This window comes from Selaginella moellendorffii, unplaced genomic scaffold (assembly GCF_000143415.4).
Source record: "Selaginella moellendorffii unplaced genomic scaffold, v1.0 SELMOscaffold_27, whole genome shotgun sequence".
Classification (NCBI taxonomy): domain Eukaryota; kingdom Viridiplantae; phylum Streptophyta; class Lycopodiopsida; order Selaginellales; family Selaginellaceae; genus Selaginella; species Selaginella moellendorffii.
The window spans coordinates 1,543,627-1,569,923 of NW_003314288.1; the positions used below are offsets into that span (position 1 = coordinate 1,543,627).

The 26,297-nt window shown below is 48.3% G+C and overlaps 10 protein-coding genes, 1 long non-coding RNA gene and 1 other non-coding gene across 15 annotated transcripts; 6 read left to right on the top strand and 6 right to left on the bottom strand.

Moving 5' to 3' along the window:
- Window positions 1-855: 855 nt before the first annotated feature.
- Window positions 856-3,701, top strand: LOC9629933 (protein PLASTID TRANSCRIPTIONALLY ACTIVE 10). The gene is made up of 11 exons (XM_024680225.1): window positions 856-1,740; window positions 1,817-1,876; window positions 1,934-2,037; window positions 2,107-2,188; window positions 2,247-2,320; window positions 2,380-2,446; window positions 2,497-2,589; window positions 2,644-2,943; window positions 3,011-3,061; window positions 3,113-3,267; window positions 3,323-3,701. The coding sequence occupies exons 1-11, from the start codon at window positions 991-993 to the stop codon at window positions 3,534-3,536; spliced, it is 1,950 nt and encodes a 649-aa protein (XP_024535993.1). The 5' UTR covers window positions 856-990; the 3' UTR covers window positions 3,537-3,701.
- On the bottom strand, window positions 3,583-5,250 carry LOC9629440 (cardiolipin synthase (CMP-forming), mitochondrial). Its single transcript, XM_002975390.2, has 8 exons — window positions 4,854-5,250; window positions 4,720-4,786; window positions 4,563-4,637; window positions 4,454-4,505; window positions 4,308-4,393; window positions 4,187-4,249; window positions 4,026-4,126; window positions 3,583-3,974 (listed from the first exon to the last, which is right to left on the bottom strand). Exons 1-8 carry the CDS (start codon window positions 5,240-5,242, stop codon window positions 3,881-3,883), a joined length of 927 nt encoding a protein of 308 aa, XP_002975436.2. The 5' UTR covers window positions 5,243-5,250; the 3' UTR covers window positions 3,583-3,880.
- Window positions 5,251-5,255: 5 nt separating this feature from the next.
- On the top strand, window positions 5,256-6,714 carry LOC9629934 (TLD domain-containing protein 2). Of its 3 annotated transcripts, none has more exons than XM_002975268.2 (8): window positions 5,256-5,415; window positions 5,471-5,643; window positions 5,701-5,841; window positions 5,923-5,995; window positions 6,050-6,191; window positions 6,256-6,343; window positions 6,423-6,507; window positions 6,577-6,714. In XM_002975268.2, the coding sequence occupies exons 1-8, from the start codon at window positions 5,281-5,283 to the stop codon at window positions 6,646-6,648; spliced, it is 909 nt and encodes a 302-aa protein (XP_002975314.2). In that variant the 5' UTR covers window positions 5,256-5,280; the 3' UTR covers window positions 6,649-6,714. The 3 variants fall into 3 exon arrangements, with proteins under 3 accessions (XP_002975314.2, XP_024535996.1, XP_024535997.1); XM_024680229.1 differs by having other exon boundaries at window positions 5,301-5,415; window positions 5,928-5,995; XM_024680228.1 differs by having other exon boundaries at window positions 5,471-5,841.
- On the top strand, window positions 6,712-7,712 carry LOC9629569 (actin-related protein 2/3 complex subunit 3). 2 transcript variants are annotated; one of them, XR_002992967.1, is made up of 6 exons: window positions 6,712-6,746; window positions 6,810-6,918; window positions 6,987-7,256; window positions 7,346-7,497; window positions 7,549-7,595; window positions 7,664-7,712. XR_002992967.1 is itself a non-coding variant. In XM_002975269.2 (5 exons), the coding sequence occupies exons 1-4, from the start codon at window positions 6,744-6,746 to the stop codon at window positions 7,489-7,491; spliced, it is 528 nt and encodes a 175-aa protein (XP_002975315.1). In that variant the 5' UTR covers window positions 6,712-6,743; the 3' UTR covers window positions 7,492-7,497; window positions 7,549-7,682. The 2 variants fall into 2 exon arrangements, 1 of the variants encoding a protein (XP_002975315.1); XM_002975269.2 differs by having other exon boundaries at window positions 7,549-7,682.
- Window positions 7,713-7,716: 4 nt separating this feature from the next.
- Window positions 7,717-11,206, bottom strand: LOC9629570 (probable leucine-rich repeat receptor-like protein kinase At5g63930). The gene is made up of 2 exons (XM_002975391.2): window positions 8,196-11,206; window positions 7,717-8,119 (listed from the first exon to the last, which is right to left on the bottom strand). Exons 1-2 carry the CDS (start codon window positions 10,810-10,812, stop codon window positions 7,728-7,730), a joined length of 3,009 nt encoding a protein of 1,002 aa, XP_002975437.2. The 5' UTR covers window positions 10,813-11,206; the 3' UTR covers window positions 7,717-7,727.
- Window positions 10,791-11,521, top strand: LOC112348136. Its single transcript, XR_002992969.1, has 3 exons — window positions 10,791-10,873; window positions 10,935-11,058; window positions 11,268-11,521. It is a non-coding gene; the product is annotated as an uncharacterized LOC112348136 (long non-coding RNA).
- A 624-nt stretch (window positions 11,522-12,145) lies between these two features.
- TRNAA-UGC lies at window positions 12,146-12,218 on the top strand. The gene has a single exon. It is a non-coding gene; the product is annotated as a tRNA-Ala (tRNA).
- An 84-nt stretch (window positions 12,219-12,302) lies between these two features.
- On the bottom strand, window positions 12,303-13,611 carry LOC9629935. The gene is made up of 4 exons (XM_002975392.2): window positions 12,999-13,611; window positions 12,840-12,896; window positions 12,649-12,782; window positions 12,303-12,587 (listed from the first exon to the last, which is right to left on the bottom strand). Exons 1-4 carry the CDS (start codon window positions 13,404-13,406, stop codon window positions 12,332-12,334), a joined length of 855 nt encoding a protein of 284 aa, XP_002975438.1. The 5' UTR covers window positions 13,407-13,611; the 3' UTR covers window positions 12,303-12,331.
- A 2,185-nt stretch (window positions 13,612-15,796) lies between these two features.
- Window positions 15,797-18,146, bottom strand: LOC9629936 (induced during hyphae development protein 1). Its single transcript, XM_002975393.2, has 7 exons — window positions 17,950-18,146; window positions 17,652-17,878; window positions 17,522-17,576; window positions 17,211-17,447; window positions 16,897-17,144; window positions 16,012-16,840; window positions 15,797-15,943 (listed from the first exon to the last, which is right to left on the bottom strand). Exons 1-7 carry the CDS (start codon window positions 18,008-18,010, stop codon window positions 15,903-15,905), a joined length of 1,698 nt encoding a protein of 565 aa, XP_002975439.1. The 5' UTR covers window positions 18,011-18,146; the 3' UTR covers window positions 15,797-15,902.
- Window positions 18,147-18,774: 628 nt separating this feature from the next.
- Window positions 18,775-19,997, bottom strand: LOC9629937. The gene is made up of 6 exons (XM_024680203.1): window positions 19,894-19,997; window positions 19,636-19,833; window positions 19,511-19,566; window positions 19,394-19,448; window positions 19,257-19,334; window positions 18,775-19,187 (listed from the first exon to the last, which is right to left on the bottom strand). The coding sequence occupies exons 2-6, from the start codon at window positions 19,823-19,825 to the stop codon at window positions 18,988-18,990; spliced, it is 579 nt and encodes a 192-aa protein (XP_024535971.1). The 5' UTR covers window positions 19,826-19,833; window positions 19,894-19,997; the 3' UTR covers window positions 18,775-18,987.
- Window positions 19,895-24,032, top strand: LOC9629938 (vacuolar fusion protein MON1 homolog). Its single transcript, XM_024680202.1, has 17 exons — window positions 19,895-20,035; window positions 20,119-20,336; window positions 20,407-20,486; window positions 20,535-20,606; window positions 20,664-20,703; window positions 20,751-20,852; window positions 20,901-21,022; window positions 21,078-21,210; window positions 21,254-21,345; window positions 21,395-21,476; window positions 21,530-21,594; window positions 21,644-21,913; window positions 21,964-22,055; window positions 22,107-22,171; window positions 22,220-22,421; window positions 22,488-22,628; window positions 22,965-24,032. The coding sequence occupies exons 1-15, from the start codon at window positions 19,918-19,920 to the stop codon at window positions 22,313-22,315; spliced, it is 1,647 nt and encodes a 548-aa protein (XP_024535970.1). The 5' UTR covers window positions 19,895-19,917; the 3' UTR covers window positions 22,316-22,421; window positions 22,488-22,628; window positions 22,965-24,032.
- Window positions 24,033-24,238: 206 nt separating this feature from the next.
- LOC9629571 (RING-H2 finger protein ATL58) lies at window positions 24,239-26,294 on the bottom strand. The gene is made up of 3 exons (XM_024680208.1): window positions 25,898-26,294; window positions 25,633-25,727; window positions 24,239-25,028 (listed from the first exon to the last, which is right to left on the bottom strand). Exons 1-3 carry the CDS (start codon window positions 26,096-26,098, stop codon window positions 24,521-24,523), a joined length of 804 nt encoding a protein of 267 aa, XP_024535976.1. The 5' UTR covers window positions 26,099-26,294; the 3' UTR covers window positions 24,239-24,520.
- Between the last annotated feature and the right edge of the window lie 3 nt (window positions 26,295-26,297).

The window sequence follows — 26,297 nt, forward strand, 5'->3', positions numbered from 1 at the left end:
GTGTTATTGGCTAGAGTCGTCTCGTAATCGCATTCAATCTTATTTTTTGCCTTGTTCTTCCGTTGGCTCCTAATACAATGTGAGACACAGAAGTTGCTAATTTGGCTTCGCTCCAGAACCCAAACAGATAAGCTGGGCAGCACTGGACAAACTTATCAAGCAAACTTTGATGGTTCGCGTCACCTCACTTGGAAAACCCCGGAAAACCCTTTGTGACATTTGTAATTAATCTGACTTTAAAGCACTTAAATTGTTCCAACAAGAAGACGAGCAGTGGATCCGCAACACTTCAACGCCATAGTTCCTCTCCCTAGCAACTAGTCCTCTCAAACGCACCTAATGTAAACTTCAACGGGTTTGATATAATCTCCAGCTTCACATCCCACAGTGGCCAAGAGAGGGGTTCTTCAGATGTGGAGCTCTCATTTTGAGCCTCGTCCGGTCACCGATATATACAACCCGTCGCTACATTGGGAAGATCCAAGGATGTGTGATGACGATACTGACGCGACAAAGAGAATCCAAATTGCATTCTTGCATCCATCAGTTTCATGCTTCAAAATGGCCACCGCCCATCAAAACTATAGGTAAATAGATATTCTGTTTCAACACTCTCAGGCTTGACGATGAGAAGGCATACAAATACGCCAAGAGGTCTGTTGTAAGTAATTTGAAGAAGATCCTAGGATACGCTTAAATGTTCCTTGTACAAGATGAATAGACACCTTACCCTCTAAATACCGTAGGGCTCTCATATCTCAGAGTCCTTCACCGGAGGCAAATGCCCTGCCTGGGCATTTACTTTAGCAAATACAAGCTCTGGGCATATGCTGTGCCAAGTTTGCTTGACAAGAGAAAGATTGAGCTCGTTTAAATATCACTGAGAGTTACTATCGAGTTACTATAGACTTGGTCACTTCTACACTGGAGGATTTTGAGATTCCAAGAATCCCTCCAAATGAAAACCCCCTAGGGTTTAAGTAAAAGTCCATGACCAGCTCCGTGGTCTCGGTCTCCTCTCGCTACTGCCACTTCCCTGGATCCTCCACTGCGAGCAAGAAAGATAAGGTAGCATCCTCTCTCTCTCCCTCGATTTCCAGGAGCAAGCTAGAATGCAAGCACCCAGATCCTCGTCCCGGCCACCAGCAGCGCATTCTTGTATCTAGGAGGGCTTCCAGATCCTCCAAAGCCAAGGCCAGCGAGGAAGAAGAGGACGACGATGGCGATCCAGACGCAGCGGCATCCACCAGTGGCAAATCCGAGAAGGAGCGGGCGCGCGAGGAGCTGAAGTGGCTGTGGGGGAGAGGATGGGCGCCATGGGAGGAGGTCCACCCACCGGAGAATCACTTCGCGCTCAAGAGCTTGGGCGATGCGTCGGTGGAGAATCCGCGGCTGCCGGAGGGCGTGATCGAGCTGCTGGACAAGAAGCCCAAGAGGGAGAAGAAGGCCCCCGAGGTGAGAGAGGTGGAGGAGGAGCTGGATTTCCACAGCGTGGCGTTTGCGCTGATTCCTCCCAGGGATTGGCCGCCGCCGGGGTGGGAAGTGGATCAAAAGGAGCTGGAGTTCATCCGCGAGACGCACACCATGTATGAGAATGTGGTGGTGGAAAAGAAGGATTTGGAGGGCGCTAGAGCTCACGATGATCCGGGGATTTCTCTCTCGCGATGGGAGACTTTCGTAAAACAATATGATGAATGGGTGGCCGCCAACAAGGAAAGACTAGACAAAGAAGCTCTCGAGGCAAGCATTTCTTTGGAGTTATCTTTCGTAGTGAATTCTCGGAGTTCTAACTTTCTCTTGTTTCGATCGATCATAGGTTGATCCCGAGTACTCTCCTGGTAGACGACGCACAGGAGCACGGTACACTGATGGAATGGTTCGTAGTTTTAGTTTTCTCTTCTCCTTGTTCTTCTTTGATCTTGTTTTTTCACAGTATGAGCTTCCATTTATATATCCCGGACAGCACCATGTGGGCATGATCGTCCACATTGATAAACACGATGGTGCTTTCATTTACTTTGGTTGCGTTCACGACGGGTAAGCTCTGTTTCAGCTCGATTCTCTTCCTCGTTTGAAACTTTTTTCTTTTTCATCTTCTTCGATCAGCTGGGTCGGAATTCAAGACAATGACTGGTTCAAGCTGCGGCATATCCTTGAAGTCGGGAGCATTGTCGAGGTGGAAGTGCTTGTAAGTTTGATTGATTCACTCGATTTTACGAGTAAACTTCCTTGTTTTGTAACTACAGGCTAAGCGAGATCCTTACCGCTATCGTTTCCCAATCGAGATGAGGTTCGTGAACCCCAACATCGACAAAGACATGTAAACTCTTTAAGATCTTTAGAGCTCGGCATTGTAGTGGCTAAAGTTTTTGCGTGCAGATTTAGAAGATTCAAGTATCCCCCAATCATACAACGACCAGGAGATGGACACGATGAGGAAGTCGCTGTAAGTTTTTCGATGGTTGTTCTGTGCTAAGATAGTTTTTTTTTTTTCAGAGAGAAACAGGGAGACCTTTTACTCTAGAGCTGGAGCCAACCTTTGCTGATGAACCGGATCCCAGAGAATGCTCTCATCCATACATCCCCAAGGTCAGGCACATTAATTGCTCGCTTTAATCTCTTTGTAATCTTCTGGTTCTCCAGCTCCGGCATTTGTACATTTGCGAGCAATCGATCCTAGATGACGAAGAGGGCACCGGGGATGAAGTGGAAGTCGAAGACGAGAAAGGAGACGAGACGAACGGCGAGGAAGAAAAAGTTCCTGAACCCACCAAAGAAGAATGGTATGAGTACGTGAACCAGGTAGAGAAAGAGCTTACCGACGAGGAGGACCTCGACGACGACGATGAGCAACTGATCAAGAGGAAGGCAGCAAGGAAAAATCCGGGCGTCGTTGGGATTTTAGCACCAACAGCAGCTGTTCCATATCGATCATTCCTTGTGGTAAAGTTCTTTGTTTTTGAGCTACAAACCTTGCAAGGTTTTTAACACTGGTGATCTGCTTTTGTAGAACATTGACAAAGCGGAGCTTGAGCTGGACGTTGCTCGCGAAGAAAGGCAGGTAAAAGTTTCTCTGTGGAGTTTAGCACTGGTTTAAGACTTGGCTGGGCAGACGAGAAACCGGCTTTACAACGAAGCTGCTGCTCAAGGCGACAAGCACGTAGATATCCCACTTCCAAAGCGCCAAGTGATGATGCTGGAGCTAGAGCGAATGCACAGACAGCGGTGCCGAGAGGAAGAAGAAGCTCTGATGCGTGATGCTACCTGGTAAGTTTCTCTTTCTTGTTTTCAAGTCGAGACTAAGCTGAACTTTTTCTTGTAGCCGGTTAGAAGCTGGACTTCCAGCTTGTGATCCAAGGTTCTCGGACGATCCATGGCCTGAGAACAAGTTCAATCCACTGAAGAAGATCTGGCAAGCCGACTACATTGGTGATCCCAAAAAGTATAAGTTCGGAAGGAGGAAGCGTGACAAACGTCCCAGGCATCGCATGACAATGAAAAGAAGCACAGCGGCATCTGAGCAACAGGCTCCGTAGCTAGAAAAAAAGAAGATCCTTCGACCTTGAGGACAAGAACACAGTATGATCTTGCGAGATACGAAGTGCTCTCAACTCGCAAGCACAAAGTTGCTTTTACGCAAACTTGACATTGTATAATGAGATATCTCACCGAGTAATATATCCTCAGCGTCTCATTCAGTCGAGGATTGCCTCCGCCCGCCGGATCCTAGCGAGGTGTTCCAGAGCGTTTTCTGGACGAAGCTGATGTGTCTCAGCCCCGACGGTCCACCTCTCCCGCTAGTTGAAACGAGGTGGTGGACTTACGAGCGTTAGCGTCTCCCAGGAAAAATTTGTGAGCTGACTCAAGCGAAACTTCTCAGTCACTGCCTTGCAGAGAGCCTCCCCTTCGTGTCTCGGTAGAAGAGCACACCGTAGCAAGCCCAGGAACCGAGAGTTGTGGCCGCCACAGAACAGCTACATCACGCACACGAGTGAGTCTTGACTCGAAACGGGAATAGGAGATACCTCAAGAAGAATTGTACCAAGTCCATGTTGATGCCTTGGTGGGAGAAGTTTGGCTCGAGAAGTGCCGCAAAGATGAGGAGGAGCTGGAGAGCCGTGTTCACCTGTGTGATAGAAAAGCTTTAAACATAATATATAGCGAGCTAGAGCTTATTTCTTTTCACCTTGCTGATGAAGATCGGTTGCACCTTAGGAGCGCCTTTGACAAACTCTCCCCAACCAGACCACTGAGGAGAACGCACAATGCAAGCCTGTTAAGGGAGCTAGAATTCTTTCTACACGTACCTTCCATTTTAGCGAGCGAGCACGAAGGTAGAAGGCGCCCGTCACAAGAACCGCATCTCTGGCCACTATCAGCACCACCATTGGAGCTGAAAAATATAGAGAAGCTTAGAAAGCCCGATTTCTTCCTTCACGACAAGGAAACTTACGAGATAGAAGCCCCGTATACGTCATCGACAATGCCACGGATCCTATGAGAACCTGCAAATGGACGAACCAGAGTGCGTGTTATCACTTTCAACCATCGAAACAATGCACCTTGTCAGCAAGGGGATCAAGATAGGAGCCGAGAGCCGACTTTTCCTTTGTTCTTCTTGCAATGTAGCCATCGAGCTGTAAGAAGCTGTAAGACCTCGTATCAAACAATGGAACCAACTCAATCGACAAACAAGAAGAGAAAAAAAAAGACTCATACCCAGTCACTGAATCCTCCCACTAGCATTCCCCAAAATGCTGTTCCTGTATATCCCTCCACGATCGCCCTGGACGCCACTACAAACGAATCAATCACCAGGAAGAGCTGGGAAGATCTAAAGTAGCAAAACATACCAGGCGAGCACCGGCCCAAGAGCAAGCCGTCCGAGAGAAATGGTGTTTGGCCAAGTGAAAAAATCCTTCGCTGCCCAGCCTTCTTCTCCGGCCTCCAATTTGGACGAAGCTTTACCGCGACCTTCTTGTTCTTCCTCCGATGGACGCTGCTGCGAGGAAGTGGAAACGAATCGCGGGCCAAAAATACTCAAGACGCGAGGAATCATCCTCCAATCGTCAAAATCCCGCGGCTTGTCGAGCAGAAATCCATCGCTTCCCTGGGCGCCGACGTACCAGAGGCCGTGAGCTCCAATGCGCGTGGAGCTCCCGAGCAATCGCCTGGCCGCGATCGCTTTGCACAGCGCCCTCCTCGACGCCATTGCGAGTTTGCGAGAGAAAGTAGAGCGCATTAATAGGGTTAGGGTTTTGTACTCCACGAGCATGAGCTATGGGGTGGACGGATGTAGGCTCCAAGGTAGGGCGCCTCATCCTCGACTCCTCCCAGCCGATCATCAACCAGCTCCATCGATCGCGATCCCTGCCGCGGCAGCAACAGCAAGAATCCCCCTCTCCTCCTCCTCAGGTACTCCGCGCTCGATTTCTCGGGTTTCACATCCTCGTCGTGTAATCTCGGCCAGGACGACCTCCGATCCTCCGGCGATGGCGAATTCCGCGGCCCCGACACCTCCTCTCTATCGGCATTCCTCTACTCCTTCCTGTCCTCCCCGCAATCCGCCAGCGGCGGCGCGGATGAGTCAAGAGCGTCCTCTTCGTGGGAGGAGGGCTTCTCGGGCGACCCCGACGCCGACTGGTTTGTGGTTTCTGGCAATGAGTTAGAGCATTCCATAATGGAGGACTACTTGACCAGCCACTTCGAGAGCCAGGAAGCCATTGCCAAGCTCCCGCCAGCTTCGGAAGAATCGTCGCTCCTCTCTGACAAGTTTCGCAGCGTTTTGTATCCTTCGCTCCCGACGATCGTCCAAGGCCGCACCTGGGTGCTGCTCTACAGGTAAGGTGGCATTTCTTCTTCACTCCACTCCATCGCTGCAAGCATGAGCTCACGATGTGTTCTTCGTGGTTTTGGAAACAGCACAGCACGGGATGGCATCTCGCTGCATACACTCTATAGGAAAAGCGTCCTACTTCCAGGACCTTGTTTGCTGGTAAGCACACTTTCATCTCCTCGAACTGTGTTCTATAGTTCTGGGGTTTCGTAGGTGGCTGGAGATCGAAAGGGCGCAGTTTTTGGGGGATTGCTACTCGCTCCGTTCAAGCCGACCAGGAATAAGTATCAAGGCACTAATCAGACCTTCGTTTTCACAAACGTCTCTGGCCCGGCCAAAGTATTCCGGCCAACAGGTACTCAATCTTTCACGAAGAGCTACGCATCTTTGTTTTCAACTCTGGGATCTCGATCGCGCAGGAAGGAACAGATACTACTTCTTGTGCACAAACGACGCATTGGCGATCGGAGGAGGCGGGCATTTTGCTTTGTACCTGGATAGCGATCTGTAAGTTTTTTGCGGTTTTTCTCTTCTTTTTCTCCTCGCTGAAGTGAAGCTAAGACAAAATGGTTTGTTCTTTCATCAGATTAACTGGATCAAGCGGTGCCTGCGAAACTTTCGGGAGCGAGTGCCTGGCGCATGCTGAGGACTTCGATCTAAAAGACGTCGAGGTAGAATTTTTCTTCGATTCTCTTTCGCGGTTTTGGTGAAGAAGATCGTTGCTTGATCTGTAAATGCAGCTCTGGGGTTTTGCCCATTCGTCTCAGCGAAGCAGCCTTGGCAAAACAACGAACGCCTTCGAATCTTTGTGATGATCCGTTTTTCGTGTACATATACCCGCTAGAACGAAATATAAATATAAAGAGGATCCCATGATACATTTTAGGGTTTATCAGAGGCGTCGCAAATGGTGAGTGTTCTTGCGCGATCGATCGATCAATCCGTCACGAGCTTGGGATTCTCGTTTGCGCAGGTCTACCATTCGTCTTTCAAAGATGAGAGCGGCGCCGGCCAGGCCTGCGGGTGCCCCCTCCTGCCACTCCGGACTCCAATCAAGGGCCCCGCGCCTCTCGCTGATCCTGGTGAGTGATGAGCTGCATTCTCTCCCAAATCCCCGAGAAAGAATGCTGACTGCCGTGATCTTCTCAAGGCCAATTCGATATCATCGACGAGGCCATCAATTTCTTCCGCGCAAACGTGCTCTTCCGCAAGTTTGAGGTGAAGAGCTCCGCGGACAAGCTCCTCATCTATCTCACCATGTACATCAACATGGCGCTCAAGCGGATCGAGACGTGTAAGTCGGAGGCCGAGGGGATCAAGGTGATTATCAATCTTGGGTTGGAGAAGTTCCCCATTCCCGGAGAGCCGGATTTTCCTCTGGGAGGACTCTTCACTACTCCTGGATCACCGCAAGAAGCTGGTAAAGTCTTTGCTTCTTTTTCTCCTCTCTTCTCTATTCTTTTTTTTTTTTTTTTGGTGGTGTCTCTAACATTCTTTGTGGTGCTCTAGATTTGTTTAGAAACTACTTAAAGCAGCTCAGAGAGGAAACTAGCGGCAGGCTTATGGGCCGTGTGTATCGACCCAATGGAAGTCCCAATAAATGGTGGCTAGCATTTGCAAAGAGGAGGTTTATGAACATCCTTCTTCCTTTCTAGAACAACGTAAGTTCTGGTGACAAAAGTTCCAAAACCTCATCGTATTTTGTTTTACAGTTGAAAGATATCTTCTAGGAATTCTATCCGTGAACCATCATCTCCCGGTATGCTTTAGCTCGATTTTATGCCGGTTGCAAAAGGTTTTAAAACGTTTGCAACTTTATAATTACAGAAAAAAAAGAGTTCTCTTGTTTGTGTGTAAAGAATGGGCCTGCTCTGTACATCAAGGCCAAAACTCATTGATCATCATCTCGCGTACTCAGCAAAACAAATGAACGGCTATGAATAAAAGACCGAAGGCTCCTCAACTTGGCAGCTCCAGGCTCTCGTCTGATGCGAGACAAGACTTCGACGATGTCTTTCATCGAGGGCCGTCTTGCTGGGGACGGATCCGTGCTAATCAGAGCTATCTTGAAGACGCTGCTGATTTCTTCCTGGAAAGGCCCGTTGACGTTCCTCAGGATGGGATCTACGATGTCACTCAAAGGCTGGTCGTCTGCAATGCTGTTCCTGACCCACGAGACAAGGCTCGTACCATCCTCCATCATCGGACGTTTCCCAGTCAAGAGCTCTAGCAGGACTACTCCAAAGCTGTAAACGTCTGCTTTCTGGCTCACCTTCGCTGATTCTGCAAGACATAGAAAGGCATTTCAAGGTGAGAACTTGAAAAGTTGATGAAGCTCTTTTAACTAACTAGTGCGTACCAGGTGCTGTGTAGCCGAAGGATCTGTTCAAGCAGGACAAGTTTCTCGAGTCCCCGATGAGCTTGGCTAGTCCGACATCCGCAATGCGAGCGCCAAACGCCGAGTCTAGAAGTACGTTGTTGGACTTGATGTCGCAGTGCACGATTGAGTACTGATGGTGCAAATATGACAGGCCTTGAGCAGCTCCCACGGCAATTTTGTACCGGGTGTTCCAGTGAAGCTTGGGTCCCGAAGGCCTGTGGAGTGCCTCGGCAAGGCTCTTGTTGGGCATGTACTCGTAGAGGAAGATTTTTGCGCCTTTGTAGACGAGGAAATCCTCCAGCTTCACAACGTTTGGATGGCGGATGCGGTTGAGCTTCCTGGCGGCGGAAGTGTAGTAGTACGTGTTCTTGGTGTCGTCGGCATCTTGCTCGGTACGTACTACTTTCACTGCTAGGATCTTCTCCCATGCAAATATGCCTCTGAACACTGATCCATATGGTCCCGTGCCAATAACATTACCATCACTGAACCCCTCTGTTGCCTTTTCAATTTCTGTATAGAGCGTAGGAACTCTGTCTGCGAACTTGTTCTCCTGCATGACGGTGGACTTCTTTCGTTTCAGAGCTCTATAGGCGCACAACAAAAAGATTGCCGTAGCCGCAAGGAAGACTCCTCCAAGGACGAGAAAGACAAGGCCTACTGTCCTTCCAGCGGACCTTCTTCTTCGGGATCGAGGTGTGGCAGGAGAAGTACCAGCAGGAGGTTGGCTGCCGCAACTTGCCAGTGGAGGCCCACACAAGTTCAAGTTGTTCATGAAGACACTTGGAGAAGCGCCAGTGAAGAGCGTTATCTGAGGTATCTCGCCACTGAGTTGATTGTTCGAGAAGTTGAACTGATCAAGACTTCTCAGTTCTCCGAGGGATGGAGGAATCGGTCCAGAAAAGCTGTTGCTGGAGATATCCAACACTGTCAACGACGTAAACGTGCTGAAATAACCGGGAATGGTGTCACTGATGTTGTTGTGGCTCAAGTCGAGCGTGTGGAGTCCCGTCAAGCTGAGCAGAGTTGGAAGGCTTCCTTGGAACAGGTTCCTGGACACGTTCAAAGCCTCTAGAACAGGTAGCCGATAGAAGTCGTTCGGCATCGGCCCCGAGAAGCGATTACTTCCGAGAAGAAGGGACTTGAGATGTTCCAGCTCGTTGCTCAGCGATAACTGGCCTCCCATCTGGTTCATGGAAAGATCGAGGACCTCCAACCGAAGTGACTGGAACTGTGGAAAGCTGCCGGAGATGAAGTTGTTGGAGACGACCAACGTTTGCAGCGACGAGCAGTTCTCGACTGTGAGCAGTGTTCCTTCGATCCTGTTATTCGAAAGATCGACCAGCGATAGATTCCCGCTGCTGCACAGCCTCGGAGGTAAGCCTCCGGAGAACCTGTTGTTGGAAGCATTTAACACACGTAGATCGCTCGTCATTCCCAGCGCAGGTGGCAAAGGCCCTTGAAACCGATTCCCCGAGAGACTCAACACGGACAAGCTGGAAAGGAGACCGATCCGCAGCGGCAGCTCACCTGTGAAACTGTTGAGAGACAAATCCAGCGCGTCCAGCGTCACCATCGCCCCAAACGAATCCGGTACGCTTCCTGTTATGTTGTTGGAGCTCAAGTTGAGTGACAGCATTTGCCTCCAGGTGCTTCCCAGGCCCAGCGGCAATTCTCCCGACAACCTGTTACGCGAGACGTCGAGGCTGGAGAGGCTGGAGAGGCTGCCAAGCTCCACCGGAAGGCTCCCGGTGAAGTTGCAACTCGACGCCTGGAACTCGTTCAAGTTGACGAGCCGGCCAAGCTCGCTTGGAATCTGCCCCTGGAACAAGTTACGGTTGATGGTCAGCCGCTTGAGCGCAATGCAGCCTCCGAGCTCCCTTGGAAGCGGCCCGGAAAGTCTGTTGTTATACAGCGCCAAGTGCGTGAGCCGCTGGAGCCTGCCAATCGTAGCCGGGACGCCACCTCGAAGACGGTTGTTATAAACTTGGAAGAACGTGAGCGACGAGCAGTTCCCGATCTCGCTGGGGATGAAACCATCCAGCTCGTTGTCATCGACTCTCAGCCTGGTCAGGAGACGGAGAGAACCGATCGAGGCCGGGATGGAGCCTTGCAGCCTGTTCATGAAGAGCCGGAGGCTGGTCAAGTTCGGCAGCAAGTCGAGGCGCTGAGGTATGGTTCCGGTCAACGAGTTTTGGCTGAGATTGATATCCGTGAGTTGTGTGCAGCTGGTGATCTCGCTGGGGATGAAACCGGAGATGCTGTTCCTGGACAAGTCGAGAGCCTGGAGGCCCAGGAGCCTCCCGATCGCCGGAGATATCACACCTTGCAACGATCTCCCTGACAGAGAGATCCCTGTCACCGTGCCGGTGCCGTTTCGACAGCGAATCCCCTGCCATGAGCAGTAGCTCGTCGATCGATTCCAGTCTCTCAAGCTCCCCAATGGATCGGTGAGATTGCTCCGGAGCTCCAGAAGCACGGAGCCATCGTCGCTGGTCTGAGCTGCGACGAATCTAGTAGCTACGAGGAGGAGGGAGACCAAGGAGCAAATCAGTACCGAGTTGCAGCGCTCCCTGCTCGTCCGGAGAAGACCCATCAGAGTTGCATCGCTCGCTCGCTCCTGCCGCAAACACCAGCGCCGCTCTTTGTCCACCCAGGTGATTTAAGGCTACCTCTCTATCAATCAATCACAAGTACTGACTTGTTTCGTTTGCGCAGCCTTGGATTGCCGCCTTGGATTGATTTGTTGGAACGCAAACCTCACTGTGAGGGGCCGCAAAAGATAGCAGCGCGATTGGTTTGGTGAGGAGCGGGTCGTGTGAGAAAGCGTGGACTTGAGAAGGTTCGTTGTGGTACGTGCCCGATTCTTTGATTTTTTCTACTTTTTTCTCGTGTTTTTTTTTCTTTCTTTTTTATTCTTTCTAGTCTGATAAGATGTAAGATGGCACATCTTTGTTATGCTATTAGTCCCTCCTGGCCTTGCTTATCTCTATGCTTTACTAGTGTGTGCCGCGTGCCTTTCTTCTTCACATCTCTCACTCGCTCTTACAGGTTCTCTCACAAGGCGCTTCCAGGAGAGTTTTTCAAAGAACGCGGAAAGCAGCGAGAAGACGACCGAATCGTGGCCGTCGGTGATGCCCCGTGACGTCACGCGCGTTTTGTGATTCGCTCAGCGCTTGTGAGGTGGAATGCGTCGCCCTCTTGCTGCATTTTCGACGTTCTTTTCCATTTTTCCATCTGTTTTTCTAGGTGGCCAACCCGGCCCAGTCGCAAGGGAATGATACAAGAAAAACATGGCCACGAAAGGAAATGTTCCCGCTTGGAGTTATTAGAGCGTGGCAGCCAAGGAGTTGAGCACAAGCGCGATGCTTTTTCCCCTCTCGATTCCAGCTCCAAGAATTTTCAATACTTCCACTTGACTTTCCATCTGGAATTTATGTCCAACCAAGTCAAATTGCTGGGGCTGGAGGAAGCTAAACTCAGACTTTGACATTATAGCTGTAGCATCATTCAGGAGACAAGAGAAAACCCTACTTTTAACTTGCCAGTCCGATTTGAGGGATTGGTCACGCTCCAATTCCAAGAGATAGGCCTTTCAACGCAAATGCATACCAGGCGGGCGGCGATTTTTCCCTGTATTCCGGAGCATCGTCGTCGTGCTTGGTGACAACATTCCACGCCGCATTCTGTGCACCAATCAAACTCCCCTCGTGGTCTTTTCTACCAAGATTTGTCAACATGATTGTAAAAGAGAGGCTTTTTATACTTTTGTTTAGAATCCATATCCCCTGCACTAGCTGTCCTTTGATTCTTTTGAATCTGGAAAAATAAAAGAGGAGATATATCTCATAAATTTATAATTTATAATTTTACGAATTTCCAGTAATATAATAATCTATAGCTGGTATTGACAAAATAGAGAATAATCAGGGGTTGTAGCTCAGATGGTAGAGCGATCGCTTTGCATGCGATAGGTAAGGGGATCGATGCCCCTCAACTCCATATATTTAACTTAATACAATTTATAATTTAAATCATATATTTCATTTAATTTTATATTTTTAAATTATATTTTCACACTGTGAGTACATCTTGGACCTCACAACACATATATATCAATAAACCAGTTTGAAGCTGGTTGACACCAACGCGGTCACCGCGTTCATGAGCCGGGGATACGCGCAGCCCGTACAGGGTGGCGCCTTCTCCTTGCAAATGGCCATACCCGTACCGAGATACAGATCCGGCTCGGTGGTGTACGTGGCCCACTTGTTCTCCAATCTCCACCGTCCATCCTGGAGCCGGAATATCGTAAACTCTGGCCAATAGTTGATCTTAATGTACTGCTTTGCGTCCACACACACAAACCTCCTGGATAAACAAAGCCAACTAAGAACCCTAATTTCCTTTTCCTTAAAAGAAGAGAACTTACCAAGCCGACTCCTGGCCACCCCAAATTGGGTCATTGTCCGCGGCAGTGATGCTCCCGTCGCAGTGGAAGAAGCGGGCCAATGCCGGCTTGCCATGTGTCGAGGGATCTAACGAATACCAATATTGTCCACAGGCCTAGAGAGCCATGGCGAACTTTTAATCAACCTCTATTTTCTATATAATTCTCCTTACGGGTTTAACGCGAAGCTCCCATGTACGGCTGCACATATCGCTGGAAACCAGCCGGTACTGGAAAGAAGAAATTTGTTAGAAGAAAGCTTAAGATGATATGATAGTAACAAGGCCCAGTAGTAGACGCTAGACTCTTCTGGAAACCTCTTCCACACAAACCTTGCGGGAATCGTCCATGAGGAGCCTGTAGGCCGCACGGGCAGCAATTGGGCGATGGAGGGCGAGCATCTGGAGGGGGATCTGGGCCCTGAGGCCCAGGAGCTGGGCGAGCAGGGGACGCCATAGCACGTCCGAGGATGCGAGGCCTCGCCACGATCGGCAAACCAGGCGGCATCGTGCCAAGCTCTGTGCATCCAGCCGCGACATGATGCTCCACTGCAGCAAGTCACTGCTCACGAGTTCCTCTTGTTCCTCCTCCTCCTCCTCCTCCTCTTCGGGATCATCATCTACCTTCGGATCTCCCCGATCTTCTTCTTTCTGCTCAATCCCTTCCCGCTGCTTCTTCTTCCTCCTCTTTCTCATGCTGTTGCTGGGAATCGAGCTAGCGACTAGGGCGGCGCCTTCCATTACCGCTTTACCCCTTTCCGCTTTGCGCTCTAGAAGCTAATATGCGAGCTCTACTTCCTGGGCTTTTGTCAACTTTGTAAATTCTTCTTTTTTATCTTTTAGTGTGGGACAGGTGTCGGATTGAAAACAGCGCCTTGTTTAGTGCACAAGTATAGTGGATCATTGTGAGGCTTACATCTAGCCAAAAGCACAGAAATGTAATCCAGGATATTGGATATATTCAGTATAATTATACTTTGATTTGCAAAAGTGATGGATAGTAAAGCATACGATAGAAAAGTCTGCAGATGGTTCCACATCACTCAGCCTTCCAATGGACAATGGCATAATCTCCTCAGTGCTAGCTAAGTTTTATAGCCTAACCATGCTCACTGATTCATTGGATTAGTAATTAGATTTCATAGTATATTACCTTTTTATTGTGTTAAAAATGCTATATTTTAATTATAATAATGCAAACTAACAATGTTTTGATAAGATAAATCATGTTAAGCTATTTGACATAAACATGATCTGGATTGCTGCAGTCGTCATGCTTTTGAGTGCCCCACATTCCATGGTGTGTGATACTCTATTAATATATAGTTTGAAACTCACAATTTAACCAGGCTGCTTGTGCATCATTCTCAAGAAACTGCCCCTATTTCTACTATGAGCCGTTTGGAGGTGTTTTGTGTGCCCGTTGCGAGTGGAGATATGGCTGGCCAAAGAAGACATTTATAAATCTCAACAAGTACCTTAGTAACAAGGATTCAGAGCTTGCCCATGGGGGAGGCTTCCTCTCCACTTGCTACAAGATGAGGGTAATCACTTTAGACACCAGCAAAGGCAAGTTTGTGGATCTTGCAGATTGTGCCGAGCATATGATTCTCTCTTGCACTGGACAGCTTTTTCTCTGGATACTCACATGACAAACATTAATGGTAACCTTTAGTGGTGTCAGAAATAAAATATTACAAATTAGCTTGAGTGAAATGATTAGATAAGGCAAAGGAAATTGTTTTTATGATAATTACAAATTTTTGGCTGAATAACAAAGTTTACTTAAATAATTTGTTATTACAAATATACACAATTATTTCTTTCTGGCTTGCTTAGGCAGCAATATTGTTCATCAAAATGATTGTTAGTTTATATTTACTATACATCCCCAAGTGTTTAGGAGTATGATTGGACATGATCAAATGTATATCAGTAATATATAATATGCATATATATAATTTTTTTTGTTTTATAATTAAATCCCATTATTTATTTTTTAAATTATGGAAATCTAATAATTGATTATAATATAATTATGATTTAGCTACCTAATTAAAAGCTTAGAGGCCAAAACAAACTCTTGAATAATATCAAATCATTTTACCTCTAGTTTTAAAACCTTTTTAATGATAATTATTCATACTCAAATTTCTAATATTAATTAAGAAAAAGAAACATTTTGAGTTCATGAGTTATATTATATTTTTCACATTTTATTTACTAGATATCTAAAATTCATAATTATTTATAATTTAATTTTATTGTTAAATATATTTTTTATTTTCTTGAAAACTTACTTGATATTTTATTTTCTTATTTTTATAATATTTTTTGAAAAAAGGAATTGAAATTTAATTAGAAAATAAATTCTATCATAACAAAAAGCATACAAATTTTATAGAACTCTAAAAAATAAAAAATTGTTAAACACTTATAAATTTTTGTCAATTCGGACGTGCCCCGTTACTTTTTTATTAAAGAAATATTAGTATACTATAATAAAATAAAAAACATAACAGAATATACTTGTATATTTAAGAGATTTGCGAAGCTATTTGACATAAAATGATCTGGATTGCAACAGTCCTCCTGCTTTTGAGTGTACCACATTCCAAGGTGTGTGATACCCTATCCATATATCCATATATAGCTGAAACTCATAATTTAATCAGGCTGGCTGTGTACCATTCCCGATAAATTGCCCCACTTTCTCCTACGAACCATTCGGAGGTGTTTTGAACGCCCGTTGCGAGTGGGGATATGGCTGGCCAAAGAGGACATTCATAAATCTCAACTACCACCTTAGCAACAAGGATTCGGACCTTGTCCCTGGTGGAGGCTTTGTGTACAGTTGCTACAAGATGAGGCTAGTCACAGTGGATGCCGACCAAGGCAAGTATGTGGATCTTGCAGGATGGTGCCGGGGATATGATTCTCAATTGCACTGGACAACTTTCCCTCTAGATACTAAAATAACAAACGTCAATGGTAACCTTCAGTGGTGTGAGAAATAAAATTTTTCACAAATTAAAAAAATACAAAGCCAAGCTTGAGTAAAATGCAAGCAAAGAGCAGGGCTTCGGGCAAAGCAAAGCAATTGTCATTGTTTTTATGGTAAAGGCCAACTATAAAGGAAGTTCGCTTAAATAGTTTTTTATTATCGCTAAACGGTATCTACAAGACGTCACAAAGCATAAGAATTACGTACATCCGTTATTTGCGTCTTTCACTTGCTTAGGCAGTAGCGTCGCTCATCACAGTGTCCTTGGTAGCTTCTGAAAATAGTTTCACAAAAGTTAGCTCCAGGGAAGAGAATAAAACCAAGCTTAGTATTGCAAGTTACCCGAGGATGTTTTCTCGTCCGGTTGCTTCTTGCCTAGGAACGATCCCATGACACCGGTTACTTTGTCCATAACACCTTTTCCCTGTTGGTTTGTAGCACCCGGACTCGCTGGTGTAGCCTCCGGCGTAGTAGCCTGTGGAGATGAAGCTCCAGTGTTCTTCGATCCGCCACCCAGGGTCAACATGTCAGTGATCTTCTGCGACAAAGCCGTGTCGTGCTCGTCCGGAGTGAAAAGCTTCGTGTTCTTGCCCTCGCCAGCACCTGTTTCGGTCTCGGTTCCAGCACCGGCACCGTAGCCAAGTTTCGCAGCGACCGCATCCTTCGCGCCCATCACCTTCTGCGTTATACCGGACTGAGGAGACTGCGTTGTCGAATCGACGTCACTCGCGGGAGTAGTCTGGGGCGTCTGAGCACCGGTTCCACCGTATCCCAGCTTCGAAGCAACGGTGTCTTTGACAGCGGTAGCCGAGTCCATCGCCCGGGACGTGACGCTCGGGGTGGTACCAGTGGCGGACTCGGTTTGCTCGGTGGTTTGTCCCGAGGCTGGTACGTCCGTCGGCCCTGTGCTCGAAGGTAGCTTGCTGCTGACTGTATCCTTTGCAGAGACTGCGGCATCTCGAGCCTTTTCTGTCCAAGTTTTGGAATCCTGTCCGGTACCTTCCGTGACACCCGTTGGAGCCGTGGGAGAGGTAGTGTCCGTTGTGGATGCCTTGGGCGATCCCATAAGAGCGTTCTTCACCGAGAAGACGCTCTCGGAAGCTCTCTGCATCCAGCCCTTCTGTGAGTCACTGGTTTTGAGCTGCGGATCCGATGGAACTTCGGTATCAACCTGGAGCAAACGTTAATAAGTCTTGAAAACTTTGCAGTTTTTCCACCGTCACAAACCTTATCGCTTGGCGACTTATCGACGACTTCGGATGACAAGAGATCACTGCCGCTGCTGTCCACGCCGTCCACAACAGGCTTGGCCTCGTCCTGTGACGCCGAGGGCTTCATAATACCCTCGGGAATCTTCTCCTCCGTCTTCCCGGCTAGAGCTCCAGCCGCAAGAGAAGACGAATCAGTTTCTCCTCGAGGCTTGCTTTCAAAGCCGCTAGACTCCAATCCTGACGAAAGTCCGGACGATTCTTGACCTGAAGAACAAAAAAGCTCGAGTCAGAAATATCTATCCCCAAGTTGGTTTCTCATGAGTTACTGACCATGAGCGGCCGGAACTTCCTCCTGCCTCTTCTTAGTTTCGTCCCATGATGGAGCTTCGCTAGTCGCCGAGCGAGGCTCATCATCGCTGCGAGGCCACTCGGATCCAGGAGCAGGAGCACTTGGATCGGCCTGGCCATGCACTCCGCCGCTCAAAAGATCACCACTTTCCTTCTTCTCTGGGCCGAGATCAAGTTCTCTGGATTGGAAATCATGTTCGCCACCATGAACAGCACCCTCTAGAAAAACACGCAATGAATCTCATCACCAACTTAATTCTATAAACAACGGAAAAGGAAGAACAAAGCTTTACCATGGCGAGCCTCTGGAGTAGCGGCAGCTCCCTGGTATCCCGTTTGCTGCTGTTCCTGCCAGGCCAAAACAAATCATTAGCAATTCGATGGATCCATCGAAAAGTATCAGCCAATTTCCTTCCAAGTTACCTGATCATAGCGAGGAGTATCGTCTCCCTGCTCGTCCTCGCTGCTGCTGCTACTGGTGTCGCCGCCGGCGCCCTCGACATTGTCTCCCTGCCCCTCCTTACGCTTCTTGGACTTTCCCTTGATCTTGCCAGTGAGCTTTTTCGCCTTGTCCTTGACCTTGCCCACAACGGATTTCTTCTTGTGATCGCCCTCCTCCTGAGAGTGCGGAGACTCAGCCTCTTGCTCGCCTGGATGGATCGAGAGAGAAAGAGGGTGAGAACCGAAATCTAGCGAGAAATTCTTGCTTTGCTCTGCTTACCGGGTGACATCTTCATGTAATCCCCGCCCTGCTCGCCCGATGGATACGCCTGCGACTGCATTCCTGCTAGATCTGGACCGATCAACCACAAATTCGCTTAGAATCACCGACGATCTCTCTCTTTTCTCTCTCGAGACTCTCTCTTTGCCTTTCGCTATCCCGCTGCGCCCTGCGATTTTAAGAGAGTGGACGAGCTAAACCTCACACACTAGCGGACATATACAGTTGGCGAGTGCCACTCGTCCCCTTGGCGAGCCACCGCGTGGCGAGGAAAGGACACGTAACGCATGACGCGTGTCGTTGTGCCGACAAGCCCAGAACAGAAAAAAATCCGCCACCTTTCGGTGGGCGCTGCTGCTGCTGGTGGCCCCTCCAAAAATGTCAAAGAATCTGATCTTAGATTCCGGGCCATCCAAATAGCCGGAAGATTCTCGTCCATTTTGCTGTGAGATTCATGATATTATTTTCTGCCAACTTTGACAAGTTTTGTTGCCTACCCAATACAGGACGATTATGACACTTTTTTATTGGGTCCGATGAGCAAAAACGAGATGAAATGGATTGAGATAATGGAAAGAAAGAGAAGATCGATCAAGCAACAAGTAAGATTTGAAGTCCACCGACGAGAACGAAAAAACTAATAGCTCGAGGATTGATCCAATCCCGTCGCCACCTTTCTGCCCAATCAATTGTTTCAGTGCCTAGCTTCATCTTGTAGCAACTGTACGCATCCAACTATACTTGCATCGGTCCGCATCCACAGTGACTAGCCTCATCTTGTAGCAACTGTACCGACGAGAATGAAAAAACAAACTGCTTGAAGGATTTGATCCAATCCCATCGCCACCTTTCTGCCCAATCAATAGCTTCACAACCAGAATTCCATTCTGTGACGTGTGGGGTTTCGATTCATGGCTCGGTCTCCACCACCGTGAAACTCGCTTCTCTCGCGTTAGAACTCTGGCTTCCCCTCGGAGAAAAGCCTGGGAGCTATCAGAGTTTCTCGAGCGCGCGCTCTCTCTCTCTCTCGCTTCGGAGTTAAGTTGCTGCTTTGTCAATGGAGGCTTCGTTTCCTGCGAGGCCAATCTCTTTGCTGGCCACGGCCAGAAACGCTGCTGCTGCGTCAGCCACCGATTCGCCAGACTTGAGCCTCTTGCTGGAGGAGTGATCGGGTCGCGGCCGGTTGTTCTTCTTCGTCGTCGTCCTCATTCCAGCTTCTCTCACAAGGAGCTTTTGTTCTGAACGAACGCAGAACAGCGAACGCGAGTGAGAAGCGAAGTCTTCTCTAGCTATTCTGTATATGTCACCTTCTGTGAGATCAGGAATCCCGTGCTCGATGAAGCGATTCGCGGCCTTGACGTCCAAGCTCAACGTTGGTCGCGGGGCTGCAAGGAGCGATAAGAACACAACGTAGCACGCAAAAGTTTCATAGACAAAGTCTCGCCTTTGCTTCTATCGCAGGCGTACTGGACCTTCTCGTCGTAGAGATTCACTCTGTCCTGCAAAACATATAGAGGGCGATCACAAGGAAGAAAGAAAAGAAGATAGAGATAGAACCAACCAGCTCGGATTTCACGGGATGATCCTCCGGGCATTCTCCCCGCGTCCTCAAGAGCACTGCCGCAAAGGAGAAAATCTTGCAAATGGAATGAAGAGAATGCGCGATTTCGCGAAGAGCACACTTACAGCAATAGACGGCATTGAGCGCCTTGGACACGGCCATGTAGGCCGAGGCGCGATCCGCCGGCGCCAGCAGCGCCAATGCATCCGGCGACCAGGAATTCAGGAGCTTCTTCATGTGCTGCTCCAGCCGCTCCAATCGATCGTCCATGCCGCTCACGCCCTCCATCACTTCCTCCGGGATAGGGGCCGCCATCGTCTCCTCTAAAACCTCCAGGGTTAGGGCTTCCAAGTTCTTGCGATTTAAAACCCTTCGCTCTTTACCTTTAGGTTTGTCTTTGCGTGGAAATGGAGCGATCTGGAAATGGCGCCAGCTCCAGCAGCTCCGGGAAGGAGATCGCGGATGCCGCCAGCGATCAGGGCTCCATCGATACGTCGGAATCGGTGCAGGAGCCCGGATCCTCAGGTAATCTTTCCTGGACAAGGGCTTTGGCTATCGGATGCTACCGAGATTTTGCCCGAATTCCCGCATTTCTTGCGTCCTCGCAGACGGCGAGGCCAAGCAGGCGATGGAAAACAAGGAAGACGAGGAGCTATCGCGAGGCGTGAATGAGATTTCCATTGCCAAGGGTCAGAGTGACGGAGATCCAAATCGCAGCTCATCTGGGGAATCTTCTGGAACAAATGGTGCTGGAGGAGAGGAGATCGCGCGTCGTGTTTCACATGATGGAAATAGCTGGGTCCCTGGAAAGAGACATGCAGACGAGGTGAGAATTCATCCTTTGTTTCTCTTTTCACTCTCTCCTTCTCAAAATTTTATTTTATTTTCTGGCACAGGATGATAGTAGCGAGTCATGGCGTAAACACAAGAAGCACTTCTTTGTTCTCAGCAATGCCGGAAAGCCTATATACTCCAGGTGTGGTTTTTCTCTGTTGCTACGCTGTTCTTGATCTTCGTTGTTTAGATATGGAGATGAGCACAAGTTGGCTGGCTTCTCCGCAACACTACAGGCAATCATGTCGTTTGTAATAACTAGGTACATTCCATGGCTTCCTTTCTTCTTTTCCTTCATTTTGATTCTTTGGATTTACAGCGGAGATTGCCTGCAACTGGTGCGTGCTGGAAATCATCAGGTTGGTTTGTTTTTCTGAAGGGTTTACTTCAAGTAATTTGCTTGCAGATCGTTTTTCTAGTAAAAGGACCGCTGTACCTTGTATCGATTAATTCCACGGAGGAGCCGTATCAGGCTATGAAACGTCAGTTAGAGCTCCTTCATGGCCAGGTATGCTTCCTTGACGATACTGTTGCCACTAACCGGGTACAAGCTTAGCTTTTTCTCATCCTCACGAAAGCTGTGGAAAGATGTTTCGCGAAGCATGCCACCTTTGATATGAAGACCTTGTTGGGAGGAACGGACATCGTGCTTTCGTCCTTGGTGCACTCATTTAATTGGTAAGGTGCATCGTAAAAGGTGAAGAAAGCTGATTGATTCGCTGTTCATGTTCAGGAACTTTACTGTATTCCTCCATGCGTATGCCTGCTTGCCACTGCCATATGCTGCGAGGCAGACCGCAGGAGCCGCATTACAAGATATTGCAGAATCCGGCGTGCTGTTTGCACTTCTGATGTCGGGATATAAGGTCGTACGCTCTGTCTTATTGCGGTTGTAATCTCCATTTTCAGGTCATCAACATGGTGGGACCTCGCAAGGCTTCTCTTCACCCGGACGACCTGTTCCTTCTTTCCAACTTTGTTTCGTCGTCGGATTCATTCCGGTAATCTTACATATACTGGCGTTGCTTGCTGATATTCACCATTCTGCAGAACAACAGAGTCCTTTTCTCCAGTATGTCTGCCACACTATAATCCGAATGCGTTTGTGTATGCGTATGTTCAGTACCTTACTGTAAGGACTGCCTGACAATGGGATCTAGATACTATGTCATGATGTTCCTGCAGGAGAGCGTTTATCTTGTGCTGATTTCAACATCCTTGGATAGCTTCTATCATTTGAAAGATTGCAGGTTTGTGAAGGGATTATGTTATGGTTTATGAGTCTAATGAGCCTTTCAGAGCGCGAGTTGAGATGATATTGAAGAAGTCTCGAGTTCTAGGCGAGATGAGTCGTTCAGTGGAACGAGGGGGCTTACGTGTGAAAGATCTGTCTTTAGACTCACAGAACGGATTTACTACGAGGAAGCCAGATGTCGTTCGTGAGAATACCAAGACGCTTTTGGGGGGTCCAGCAGGCCTTTGGCACTTTCTATACAGGAGTACCTATCTCGATCAGTATGTTGCTTCCGAGTTTACACCGCCGTTGCATACATACGCAGCCCAGAAAAAGTACGTAGAAGTTTACAGTTGCTGTTCTGACTAGCTTTCAATGGCCTCAGGTTGTTTAGAGCGTACCAACGCATCCATTTCTCTATGCATGACGAAAACGGGGGTCATCACAAGATGCAGTACAGGAGAGACGAGAACTATGGTCTGTTCCGTTCTGTAAATATTAAAGTAGCTGTCACATTTGTGCTTGCAGTGCTGATGTACTGGAGAACGTCCGATTTTGAGCTCTACGCGGCTTTTGATCCCCTGGCAGAGAAGGTAAAGCTCGGTTGGTTTTCGTGCTCTGTAACATTCTGTGTAACGCAGAGTGCGGCCATCAGAGTTTCGAACCTCGTCTGTCAATGGCTTCGAAATCTAGAAAGTGAAGTGTTTTTGCTAGGTGCAACTTCATTTAACTGGTGACAGTTTTTGCGAATAAAACTTAACGAGAGGTTACCATGCCAAGAGGTATTCCCGAGACTGTTATATTGTTCAAAGATCAAGGGATTTGAGTATTCAAATCCACCAGGTATGATCATTTCACTTGGCACGTCGATCTCTTGCTTTCAGTGACAGCTACTTTTGATATCAACAGCAGGAAGACAATGCAAAGAGCCTATTTGGTCACTCGTTTCTATTGCGTGTGCGAGCGTGTTAAGTACAAGATTGAGATTTGTGCTCTTGGCAACATCGTTGCGACTGGCCTTTTGCTACAGTGCTGGCTGCTGAATTGAAGGTACTCAGAAAGTACACAGGAATCATTTCAGTCTGGTCGCACTTGTTTGAGCATGTTCTTTACCGTATAGCTTTGAGTCAGAGCGTCTTGTAGTAGTCCAAAGCGACTGTGTGTGTTTGCTGGTTCATTCCAGGCTATGCATGGTTGGATCTGTCCTTGCAAGATGCGTCTTTTGCTTGTCGCATTGAATGAGCTCGGATATCAGGTCCATGCATCATGCATGCATCCGCGCGTGCAGTGTTGGCTCGATCCTGTTGGTAAGAGCGTCTGTCATTATGCTTTTGTGTTGCTAGCCATGCACACGAATGATGAACAGCTTTTCTTCGTGCTCCGCAGATCTGGATCCAAACCATGAGCTCAACAGTTTCTAAAGCGTCGAATTAAGGAAGGAGAGTCCGCTCTCCCGTCGTGACATAGCAAAAAATTTCTCGGTATGGACAACTCAAGATTGAAACCAAAAAGCTAACGTGATCCTTTCTCTCTTTCACGGGAACCCGAGCTCTGGAGGAGATCGTCGGACTAAGTACCTCCCGGGCAACATGTTACCGACGGGATTGGGACCCGACGGCACCTCGTGAAGCATCCTCCGGAATTCAGCATCACTCAAAGCAGCAATGGTCGAGGCAGGGGGTCCGGACGGAAAATAGTGGAGACGATGGTCAGCTGGGAACAGGAGATCAGAAAAGGAAAAGCAGTGTGAGCAGCATTGGATCAAGCAGGTAGAGAAAGAAAGAGCTCGATCAAGTACCTGGAGGAACCAGTCTTGCCGCTCCAAGCGTAGCAGCAGAGAAGATGATCACAAGGACAAGTAGGAGGCGCGCACGCATTGCGGATTGATCCATTGACGTAAAAAGCAAGGATCCACGATCTCACACGACGATAAGAATGCGAGAGACAGGACACCAGCTTGGATCGCTCGAGCAAAGTTCTTCCGTTGGTAGTACAACTCCTTGGCCGTGAATGGAGCTCAAGGCAACGGGATCAAACGGGAATTTATACTGGACGATCGATCGGAACAAAACAAACGCGACGCTGCAAGGATATATAGCGAGCAACAGTATTTGAGAGGTCGACACTTTCAATCCTCCTTCGTGCCTCGAAACAAGGCCGCGTCGGCCGTCGGATGTGCTCCTCCAGTGCCTCCAGGGCGTCACATCCGACGGCCCGCAACGCCCGGGGCTTGGGTGCCTGCCATGTGGCGGGCCGTGACTGCACGGACGGCAGTTTGACAAGTCGTCCGGGAGGGAACGTACGGAAGGAGGAACATAGCCTTGTCGGATTAAAAGATGGAACGTCTAGAGAGGATTTGGGCGCTCCAAATGCGAGGGGCCTGTTTAGTATTTTTCCAGCATCAAATCACCCAAACCCAACATTACAAAGAAAGAATAGACAAAGCTTTGGGAACATCAAACGTGTTCTTCCTTGTTTTGTGCCCCCTTCTTTTATAACCAAACATCATTGGGAGTAGCAAAAGATTTAATCACGTCGATCAATCACAAGATCAATCACAAGCAGGAGGTTGATTGATTTTGCTATTGTTTATTGTGGTGTTTTACACAAACTTGATGAGTGTTGAGCAAAAGTAGCTTTGCGAGACTGTTGGACCCTAAAAAACAAGATGTGATATATTGCTATTCTGTTTTACACAAACTTTACATTGAAAGAAAATGGGGGAGCACTTGGGAAAGAATACAAAGGTATTGTGGCGAAACTTTGGCTCCCTCTTGTGCTTACTCTCATAGTACAGACGATATTTTTCCATCCACCAGGAGTTGGAGGTGAGCTTTTAGTGAGCTCTTCCTGCGATCAAAATAAGAAAAAAGAGAAAAAAAGAAAAAAAGAAAAAAAAGGGAGAGAGGAGACAAAAGTGTGAACGAAGAAGCAAGGAGCTCTCAGCGCTCGATCTGGATTGTGTGCTCGGCACTGTCTTTCACGGCTTCCTCCATCGAAGAAATGCTTCTGTGGCTCGGACCTTCCATAACTTGTTGTTCTTGAGCTTGAGTTTCAGTAGCCTTGCCTGGTAGATTGTCTTGTTTAGCAGCAGCTTTGTCTGGTAAGTGGTCTACCCCAGCGGTAGTAGTCACTTCGGTGACCTGAGATCCATTACCACTGCCACTAGTTCCGCTACTGCTGCTGCTAGTCGATCCATTCCTGTTGCTTGACTCGCACCCTGTTATAGTCACTGCCGTGTGACCCCTGTCCTGACCGTGAGGATCCACTTGGCCTCCAAGACTTTCCATAGGGACCAGCTTCCCGTGATGCAACGAGCCACGGCAGATCGGGCAAGTTGAGTTGTTTGCAAGCCACTCATCTATGCACTCGACGTGGAAGATGTGGTCACACACTGGAAGTTGCTGCAGCTTTTCGCCGGGCTGGTAGTCTGACAAGCAAACTGCGCACCTAGAGAAAACAAAAAGAAAAGACGAGATGTTAGTGATCAAGAGCTCGTCAAATGCGAATCCAAAGAGAAAAAACATATCAGGTTGAAAATCAAACAATACAAAAACTGGAGAAGAGATGTTAGCGATTGGGTGAGAAAACTTTGAATCAAACATGCGCAGGAGCACAAAAAATGTTGTGGGATTTGGAGACAACCCCCTGTGGAACATGCAGATGGGCTGAACTATGATACCACGAGAACACAGTCTAGGATGGCTGCAAAAGGGGCATCACACGGAAAACCCGTATGAAAAGTTTAGAGCCACGAGAAGAGCAACAGAACCCTGTAGACTCAAGCTCTACCCGCAAAAGCAACATCCACAAGAGACGCAAGCCTTTCATGCACAAAACAGTAAAATTCTCACTCGAGCCACAAAAAAATAAAAATAACAAGATCTAGGAGATTGGAATCACTGGAATCAGAGCTCGCAAGACACCACTGTCAGTCACTAGGAACAGCGCACGCAACTCTATGCAAGGCAGATGGAACAGTGCCGAGGAAAAAAGAAAAAACTCGTGGCAGTAAAGTCAAACCTAGGAGGTGGATTTCAAACGAGATACTTACTGGTTATCTTCCCTGCTGGCCGCAAAGCTCTCGTCAAAAACAATGGTCGGTAGCGTCGCTCGAAAGGACTTGGTTAATCCATGGTCGACTGGCCACTGCAAAACAAACGCCATTCCAATCGAGCTTAGAAAGGCCGAAGGAGAAACCAAGAACTCTTGTCTAGCAAACAAGCAAAAGAACAAAACCAAAAAAAGCAAAGGAAGAATGGAAAAAAGGCCTCGCTCCAATCAATCCAATCCTCTCCTCTCGCATTTCCCTTCCTTACCGCGGAGAAGATCCCTCTCGCGAAGAACTGGGCGCGGAGCTGCGACACGGCCCTGGCGGTCTGGCGCCGCCGCACATAGAGCACGCAAAAGAGCAGCAGCAGCACGAGCGTGAAGATTATCGGCGTCGCGAATGTGAAGGCCTGGTAGAACTTGAGCTGGGGCGCGCAGCTCGGCGTCGTGCAGGGATTCTGATCTGACATAGCCGCCGCTTGCTTGTTCGATCCGAGCTCCTAGCCTACAGACCTGTGAGAGGGATTCGAGATTTTCACTCCAAGAATCGTCGCTGGCTCCTCCTCCTCCTCCCGTGCTCCATCGCGCCAGAGCGCCAGTGATTAGATCTGGGCGCAGCAGTGAACAGCAAGAATGGGACCCGGGCGGCCGCGCCCAAGCGATTCGATC